The following is a 10,186-nucleotide window of genomic DNA, read 5'->3' as shown; positions in this document are numbered from 1 at the left end:
ATTTAAAATGTAATAGCCATTTTATGTGCTAGAATCAGAGGGTTCCACTTTTAAGAACACATTCTCTTGTGTTGCTCTGCTACAACCCGGATTATGAACTATTATCCACTGAGGACACGTGTAAAAGCTAAGTAACTGTTGATTAAGAAAATGAGTCGGCTAGGCTATATGATTAGCATCTTTCTTGGGCAAAGTAAAAGGAGATATTTTTTTCCTCAAAAAAAAGAAAGCCTCTTGGAAAAGTTTGGAAAGTTACATCTACACGTCACCTATTTGGGGAAAAAAATCCAGGGTTACACACAAATAATGCATGTGTGTATTTGTGCGTGTGTGTTTCCCCCGGAAGGATACCAATGGCGGATAGGAATAAGGAGACAAAATAATTATAGAAAAGAGACTGAGACGGTAGAAGGGAATCTTCAGATATTGTCTGTTGTATTATTATAAAAGAAATTCCCAGTCCGGGTTGTGTTAACATTATAGAGGGGGGAAAAGTTTTGTTGTGGGGAAAGTATAATGATAAGACCACTATGACTGTTTTGGGTGGGCAAAATGTCAGAGTCCATTCTTTTTCTTACACCGGGTTCAGATTTTTTGGAGGGGGAGAAAGGGCAGAATATATATACATATTTTTCTTGTACTGTAACATTTCTATGTTTGCGTTCTACTCTAACTTTATGCTTAACAGTTCCGTAACAAACTTTCGGTGCAAACAATACATTTCGATTGTAGAAACAGAAATGTCCCTTCTACCTAGCAGAGACATTTAATGTTGATATTGTAGCTCAGATCAGACAAAAAAGCACGTGAAAAGAAGTAAATGTATAGTCCTAAGCCAACAGTTTAAAAAAGTATCGGTTTTCTTTTTCTGCGGTCTTAAATATGATCTTTTTTAAGTGTGGAAAAGGTATCCTAGCTCTGGATTTGGTTCAAAGCAGTATTGCATGGAGAACGACTTATGGGTTGGACACCTAGGTTGAACCAGGTTTGAAAAATGTAATATGCAAGTTGTAAAAAACAAACTAATAAAAAATCTGCTTCGTGGTACTCTAAATTAATATTTCAACAGGGAAAGGGCTGATTATTGCTCGTTTTAAGTGTAATTATTTGACATTAGTGCTGTCATAATTGAATGATTTAAAAGATTCATTATATATACATATATATATATATATATATACACATACCATCTCGCCTTTTCTGTATTAACAATTTGCAGATGTTTATCTCTTTCTTCTAACAGCATGTACAAGAAAAAATATCTATTCTGTAGATATTAAGATAGATTTTATATCAAAGGCTACATCCCTGTAGAGAAATAGAAGCTTGAAATTAATCTATGTTTAGCAACACAACTCCAGAAACGCAATAGAAGTTAAAACCTCCCCTACTGTTTTTTTAATTATGATATTAGATCAGAAGGCATGAGGGTGTGAATTTATTGGCTTTAACAATTTTGTGTACATTTTCCTTATTTTTATGTAAAAAACATGGGTAGTCAAAAAGACACCACGCTGTTCGCGTTCATCTCACTTCATATATTTTTGTTTGCTTTGCGGCTAAGCATGCACGCACTTTCTGATGCTGTTATTATCCGGGTAAAATATTAGCAATATTACTATCTGCTCGATTGTATCATTTTTCTTGCCTATGTTTATATAATGCTCTTTCCCCAGCAGGTGCAATTTTAAAACCTGAAGGCTTTGTCTGTGACTCTACGGGTTCCTATGCGTTTTATTCTTTGCTGCTTCTGGTGATTTTTGTGGTGCTTTAAGAAAATACCTCCTGGGGAAGAAAAATATATTTAGAAGTGAGTAGGAGCTTGTAAATTCATAACAGAGTGGCTAGGGCTTGGTTATAGGCGCCTCCATTTTGCTGCAGCTCAAGAGGTGCAGATATATATTTTTAATCCCTCCTTGTTTCAGTTAGCCGTTTGCCTCGCCTGAGCTTGGGACGTTGCATTGAAAGCTTAGCTTTCACTAAGATACGTGCCTGTGGTACGTTTGAAAAATCATCTGGAGCGGCTGTCTAGAATTTTCGAAATACTAACAAATCCCTGTGTTAAGGGCTATTATGCTTAGGTGTCTTGGATTCTCACACAGTCACCATGTTACTTAACCAGCTCTTGGGGTGTGCAAATGATCTTTACAAATGATTAACAGAATCAAATCAAGGCTATGTGTGTGTGAGAGAGAAGTGGGGGGCAGTTGGAGAGGGAGGAATATGTGGTGTTTGATTTATTTTTAAAGAAAGTTCACTTTGTTTTAGACCAAGACAGGTTAAGAGGTAGGTTGGTATGGTCAAGGCAGGTATAATTAAACAAGGCCCAGAGCTCCAGTGGTTTATACTCAGCTGCAAGTCATGGCCTTCAGCTGAAACACCCCCTTTTTAATAAATGGAGTGAAGTTATTGTCCGGTTTGTGTGCATGATTGTCATCGTAACACCTTGGATTTTCCTTCATTCTAGCTGGAGTGCAACTGGGCAGCCTAAACCATAGAATTTGCAGACAAAAGTTGCTGCTTGGAACTATAGTTATTTATGCTAATTACAGGGTGTCTGACAGAAACATAATAAATGTAGAAGGAGACGTATAGAAATATGTTTCTTCAGGCAGTATACAGTTTTACTCTTTGGGTTCAGGCTTGTTTTCCTGCTGTTCTTTTAATTTACTTCTTTTTGAAATGTTCCCCCTCCCCTTTGGTTGACCTGTACTTCATATCACACCCCAAACCAAGATAACCTAATATGCCTTGGAGATTAGCAGTTAGTGTCATTTAAAGATTTTTCCCCCCCTTCGGTTGCTCTAGACAAGCTTCCAACTCTGGATGTTTTTAATGGGATTCGTCTAGTGGAAACCTGAAATTTTGGAAAGACACCATAACACAGTTAAATAAATTGGTCCTGGGCTTTAATTGCGCTTCGGAATTTATTGTCTATTACCTCTACCTTCTGACACTAAGGAGTCTGGAATCCAAAGTCATAACTTCTAACAAAATTCTTAGCAACAAAGCCTTGTGTGTGTGTGTGTGTGTGTGTGTGTGTGCGTGCGTGTGTTTAGGAACACTCAAACAGGTAAAAACTCCTCTAGAGTAATTTTTAAACTGAATGGTCGTTTTATTTACCTGTCCCCTTTCCTCCCTTCATTTTCGGCTCAATTTAAATATTATGTCCATATAAAGGCACCTTTAGACAAGTCTCATCGGTAATATGTTGTTTTGAAGATCCTTTCTGTCCAACGTCTTAAAAAAACCCCGAGGAAATATGATATGAAAGTAGCCAAAGAAATTTGGAAAACAAAACAACAGCTAGCTGCATTGCTATGGGATCCACCAGGAATAGTTTGCTGAAATTGGCTTTTCCTTTTCACGGAGTGGCTTTAAAAAGGGTAAACATGAAAAATAAAAGACCTGTAGGAGATCAGGGGATATTTTCTACTGACTTCAGACAGTCTGCTCTACATTCATGCAATCCAACCCATTGTGTACTCTTTTTTTCATAAGAGAAAGGGGGAGGGTGTAAAAGAACAAAAGAAATAAAGAAACATTTTGCGGAGGTATAACAAGAGAAAGAGATGCGAGGTGAGGGATGAACTTTATTCTGCAGAGGGATTAAAATCAAAGCGATATTCACTGCTCCTGTGTAAATTAGAGCTGTCTGTATGGTTAGTTTCGTTTTTGTTTATGGAGAGATAACACAGCACGGCTTCAGATTGCTTCGATGCAGGGTGTGTGTGTGTGCGTGCATGTGCTTGTGTGTGTGTGTGCGTGCAGGGGTTTAACGAGAAGGGAAAAGTAGATTATTAATACGAACTTGACAGTGTTAATTGAACCAAGTGGAAGCGGGGAATGCGTTTTTGGAGTCGCTGTTTGTCTGCCTGTCAAGGGTGGAGTGTTGTCTGCTAATCCCAAGGCCCTCACTGGAGTTTGTCGATCAAATCCCTTCTTGAATGTCTTCCTCTGGTAGCCAGTAACCCATAGAGAGTTGCTATTGCTATTTATAAAGAGCACCGCTTTCATCTTCCACACAGCTTCAGGGTGCAAATCCGGACAGCTGCACTGGATCCCTGTGTGGAGAGCTGCCTAGTGTACTTCAGGCCTTGAATTGCCACAAGGAGGTGGTGGGACTTGTGCATTTATTTATTTATTTCCAATTGCTGTGGGACTCCAAACTAGTCTTTGATACCGCTAGTTCGTAAAGTTTAAAAAAAAAATTGCAGTGTCACAGAGCTGAAAAGACACGGCCCTGGGCTTTTTATGTATTTATGATGATGATGATGATGATGATTTTTCATCTCCTTGAAATCAAGGAAAGCTTATCAAAGCGAAACTGCAAGACTGAGAGAATAAACGTCTGCGGTTATGTGCAATCAAAACAGAGAAGGAATGGATTTCTGCAAACTGCACACGCTTATCTGATGCACACACACACACAAGGGGCCAAAGAGACTGGAAATAATTTCGCTCGAAAAGGTGTCAAAACTAAATGTGTCCAGACGGTGATCAATAAACTAAACAATGGCGTTCGCTTTTTTAACGTCACAATTACAAATCTACATGAGTTTTGTTGTATTCCCCCCCCCCAAATTTGATATTATTTATATTTGCAGTCATCTGTTGGTTATGTTAAATGCACAGAAGTTTTTGCTTTCAGAATAATGGGAGGTGGAGGAGGAAGAGATATTAGACAGCCTACATGAGAAATGATAGTTCAACATCATTTCAGTAAAGGGAATCTTCCATTAAACAAGTAGCGAGACATTTATGGAAACAGAATCATATCTGCTCAGAGTCTAGCTAGAACGTTCACAAATGTTGCAAGATAACCTTGTTGGTATTGATTGTGTAGCAAACCAGATTTGAATTCTAACGTTCACCTCCGGTTGGAAAGACTACTCCCTAAAATAAGTCTATTTCAAAATATGTATTCATTTGCCCTGCATTGCGACTGGACTTTATTCATGAAACCTTACTCTTATCCACGTAGAAGGTTTGATGTAGATAGAAACATAAATGAACGTTATTTTACTTCGCTGCAGACTCAGAGTTATGTTATGCAATTACACAGCTAAATGTTCTGATCAAATTATGCTAAGCCATGTTTTGATTTTACTTTAAGATGAGCTGCCTCTCTCTGTTTTGAACTGGGTAATTGCTCAAAGCATACTGCTCCTTGAATGAAATAGGCTGGTACTGCAAAGGTTATGATTCTTTAAAAAAAAAAACCCTATGCAGCTCTATGGAGAGTAAACAATTCTATTTAATGAAAGTTTCCGTGTAAATAAAAGAAATCTTGGCCAGCAATGTTTTCCTTTGTGTACCACCAGAAATGCACCATTCACAACTAAATTGGTGACCTTGTCTGCTTGTGTTAAGGTTACAAGAACTGGTTTTACTTATTTAAACCCTGTGTTTTTATAATCTCTGCTCCTTATGTATTTCATATATTGTATATTCTGTCATTCCCCCCCCCAAATTTCACACTAGTCTTCCTTTGCACTCATTGCCCTTCTCTATCTCTCCCTCTGTAAAGTCCTCTCTCTCTCTCTCTCTCTCTTTCTCTTTCTCTCTCTCTCTCTCTTTCTTTCTGCATAAATATCCAGAGACAATCATTCTTTTATAAGGCTCCATATACAATAATTCACCCATGTACCAAAAATAAGATTCCTTTACACCTCCACGTTTTTACATCACAGCATCTTAGCAATCTTACATAGTGAGTATTTAACAAAAATGGAAATAGAGAAAGAATTGATGAGTATATTTTTCCCTCATGAACGTAAAAACAACTGTCACTAGAGACTTTTGATTGACAAATAAATTGAACTCAATAGAGGCCAAAGGGGACATTATACTCCTATAGGAATATTTCCCTTTAAGGACTCACATAAAGCATAGGATCTAAAACGGAATGAGAATAAATTCTGAGAGAGAACGAGATGATTACTTCAGATTTCATAAACTCTGTCCGAATTTGGATTTTCATACACATAGAGAAATCAATTTCTATTTAAAGTGGTCCTTTGATAGAATTAAATACGTTTCTAACAGAAACTAGGGCAGATTTGTGCATATTTATTAAGAACTTTGGAATTAAGATGCAGTTTTAATCTTTTCTCAGCTGAAACATGGACTATAAGTTTCTAAGTGTTGGGGGCTTTTTAAGCAACATCATATATTAATTCATTTTTAGGCATGTATCTGTAGCCATCTGCTTTTTCTTCATGCTCGAATTTCCTATATGTTACTTACTGGGGGAAAAAGCATTCATGTCATGTGTGTTCACGGGACTTACATACACTGTCCATAATGTATGTCACTGGTGCATGCTGAATCACTAACGGACATATGCCCCTGTCTTTCTCTCTTTCTCTACCTCTCCTTGTCTATCTGTCTCGCTCTGCGAGAAACCACCATAACCTTCTGAGATTCCACTTTTCTTGTTCTTGCAAAATTTTGAGCATCCACCTTCATCCCACTCCAGTTACTATGAAATTCGAAGTGATGAATGCCCTTCTCAGCACTAGATAATGCCCATTTTTGTTTCTTTCTTTTAAAAAAAAATAAGTGGCTATTCTGTGTATGTTATTCTTATCCTTCTCTTCTAGAGAAATCCACTAACTCCATTCTTCCAGAATCCAATGGGCGTGATCTATTTACCTACCTGCCTTCCTCTACAAAGGGAAGGTTATTTCTTTCAAAATGCAGCCCGAATGTTAAGAATTAAAAAACACCCAAAAAACAGAAGCCAAACTATTTCAATCGATTTGGCAAAAAACAAAAAAAAAGTTTCCATACATTAAAATGATAATAAGTGTCAAGTGTCCATTGTTGCTTGCTGTAAATATTCAGAAGGTTTCACCATTCCCAGCTACGCCTTATAGCCGAAATTCACTCTTACAGGTTTATTTAATGAAAGACACATTTATGAACAATCAAATGATCCTCGTAAAAATTTTATTGAAGGACATAAAAACATCCACGGCTACTAGCCGAACAATTCAGAGAGAGTCTGCAAAAGCTGTCTTTTTTGGGGGAGGGGGGCGGTGGTGGCGTTAATATTTTCCACTCATGTTTTACATGGTTATCCTTTCCACTCCAGAAGACAGTTATAAAAAAATAGATATGCATGTGACCAGCAGATTTCTTGCCCTAAAGCAGGCTTGACGACTCTATTTCCCTGTAACAGATGACAAAAAGTCCATTTATTTTTAGGCTAAAAGAGCCTAAAATCAGATCCTTCCTTGGGTGGTGCTGAAGTATGATGGGAAGCACACCTCTATTACACTTTGAACCAGTCCCTTTTTACTGATATTCAATTTAATGTATCCATTACAGAATACAAGCTGCAGAAGCAAAGGACAGACAGAGACGAATTACGTCAAGAAATAGTTCCTGGGATACCTTACACACATACCTTATAGGTTCATTAGCAGGACTGCTTTTTATGCCAGACATAGCCACCTCTGGCTAATGAAAATGCAAGAGGCATTGCTTCTAATAGCTGCATTATTTCAAGAGTTTTATGAAAAGCCAGGTCGCATAGTCTCTATTTAAAAAAAAAAAAAAAAAAAAAAAAGACCTGCGGATTGATCCACACTGTATTTTTGGGTAAATACAATCACGTGAGAGCTGAGAGCCAATAGCAAACTGGGAAAGGCTGAAAAAATAATTACCTGCCCTGATTGTTCTATGAGAAGATAAAAAGTACACATACAGTTCATACAATAATCTTATGAATGTAAAAGAGGGGGGAACATGTCGGCTTCTGGTCCCATAAGCAACTATTATGTAGATTCCTTGATAAGTCATGAAAATGAAGAGCTCTTGGCATCAAGGTTCCCAGCCACTGGCTCTCACCCTGCAGCCGCTAGACCTTCAGGATTAGTACCGGACTGTGCCGATTTTCCATCCTGCAGTTTTGCCCCTAAACCGGCCGTTTTTACTACTTCATGGGCTCCCGTGCATTCTCAGTCTTCTGTGGTTTACCATCCGTATACCCACCAGCCTCACATTGGGGCTGACACCAGGTATATGCGCACTTGGTTGGAACCCATCTCAGGCGCTGTGTCCTTCCCTGGCTTCCCACCCAGCAGCAGGCATTACGGGCTCAAGCCGGACGCTTTCCCCGGCCGAAGGGCGGAATGTGGCCCGGTGGACGGGCGTAGTTATCCGGATTACATGTACGGATCCCCGGGTGATCTCAGAGACCGAACTCCGCAGACTATACCCTCTCCGGAATCGGAGGCAGTCGCTTCGAGCAAACACAAAGAAGAAAAGAACGAATTAGACCCTAGTAAGTTGAAGTCATTCTTGTTTACAACCGGGGAGGCATTACAGCCTCTAGTACAGTACTCAATAAAATGAAATTACCTTAGAGGGCCCTGTCCTAAAACTCCAGATATACAGGAAGACCTGGGTTTAAAAATCCCCTTAGTCTAACCTCAGGACAAAGTAGTTTCATTTCCATTTTATTAAAAAAGAGGGGGGGATCTATTTGTTTCTGTGGTAAAATATTCATAACCCAGCCTAACCACCAAAGCTCCTGCTCTCTCAGATATTTCCACTTTCAGTCAAGAAGAGTCCCTTCTAGCTGAGAGTTAATTCAGTGATATGGGCATGTGGGGTGGGGAGAAAAGCACCCAGGGATAAATAGAGAGAGGTATATACATGTCTTTAAAAATATCCACCTATGTAATTGTTCATAAAATACTCCAAACGTGTGGGAATAAATGGGAAGGTGGTTGCCCTGAGAAAAGTGTTAAGGAGTGTGGATTATGGGAGGCAAAGGCATACAGAATCTATGGGGCTAGATAAAGGCGAAAAGCAGCTTTTGGCAGGATATTGGACCGAACACTTGAAAAAAAGCCCATCTACTTTAGTGCAAAAAAACTTGAGGATCTGATTAGCCAGACGCCCCTTGCACCATTACAAATGTAACCGGTCTTTTCCACGCTAAAATGTTCATCTCAGAATGGCCATGTGTCTCTTCAATGCAGATAGTTGCTTCTGACAGTATAGTGAGTGTATAAAGGTAACGCACAGAGGGCAAAATAAAGTGTGATTCCAAATCTGTTAGAACTAGAATAAACGTCCAGTTAAGTCTGTGGGTGTGTATGCCTGTACACACACACATGTACACACACACACACACACACACACATACACAAGCATGCCATGTGTTTATTAAGACTTCTGGCCTAACAATCTGATGAAATGGTGATTTATAAATTATACATTGTGAGTCTGTGGGTGTCGGTGTAGCCCCATATGTATCTCTACATGTATGCATTCATAAATATAAGTATCCATACGTGACTATATAAAGTAAATCTGTGATAAAACAAGTAGTAGGATCAGGGAAAACATTCTCCTTTGCTGGAAGATATCTCTATAAAAAGCCTACGGTTGGATCAAGGAGATGATTCTAAGGAGAAAACAGTGTAAATTTTTCGTCCTAACAAAGTGGGAATGGGGAAGAAGAGAGAAAGGTCTTTTAGGCTTGAAGACTGTATTTTTTGGAGCCAATGAATTTATTCTGTGGCATCCTCCAGATATTTCCAGGACTGGTCTGGTTATAGAGAAGGTATTGGAGAGCAGAGGCTGTAAAGAGAGTTTATGGGCCTATAAAATGGTGGGAATTTTTACTTTTTATGACTATGTTCTTAGATTACTCCTGCTAGGGGATGATTATTATTTTAAACCCATTGCTACGGTTTCATTTACTGAAACTTTTATCTGAGAGCAATAGAAAAAGGGAAGGAAATGGCCCCCCTCCAAAAATAAACACATTCATTCCTGCTGAAGGTCACTTTAAAATATTTACCTACTTCCTAATTAAACAGGTTTATTTAAAAAAAAAAGATCATCTGGGTGTGAGGAGAGGGGAAGGCAGCTGTTGACATTAATTATTTGATTTTTTTTTTTTAAATCTTCTTTCTCAGGCAATCCCGTGGCAAATTGGATTCACGCACGTTCCACGAGGAAGAAAAGATGTCCTTATACAAAGTATCAGACCCTGGAACTGGAAAAAGAGTTTTTATTCAATATGTACCTCACACGGGACCGGAGGTACGAAGTAGCCAGAGTTCTTAATCTCACTGAACGCCAAGTCAAAATCTGGTTTCAGAACAGGAGGATGAAAATGAAGAAAATGAATAAAGAAAAAACCGATAAAGAACAGCAATAA

At 38.7% G+C, this 10,186-nt stretch overlaps 1 protein-coding gene across 1 annotated transcript; it reads left to right on the top strand.

Annotated features, from left to right (window-relative positions):
• The first annotated feature begins 7,755 nt into the window (after positions 1-7,755).
• On the top strand, positions 7,756-10,186 carry HOXC9 (homeobox C9). The gene is made up of 2 exons (XM_050925989.1): positions 7,756-8,293; positions 9,942-10,186. The coding sequence occupies exons 1-2, from the start codon at positions 7,756-7,758 to the stop codon at positions 10,184-10,186; spliced, it is 783 nt and encodes a 260-aa protein (XP_050781946.1).

This window comes from Gopherus flavomarginatus, chromosome 16, assembly GCF_025201925.1.
Source record: "Gopherus flavomarginatus isolate rGopFla2 chromosome 16, rGopFla2.mat.asm, whole genome shotgun sequence".
Classification (NCBI taxonomy): domain Eukaryota; kingdom Metazoa; phylum Chordata; order Testudines; family Testudinidae; genus Gopherus; species Gopherus flavomarginatus.
Note: the sequence above shows the minus strand (reverse complement) of the source record. Positions and strands in the feature narration are given on the sequence as shown.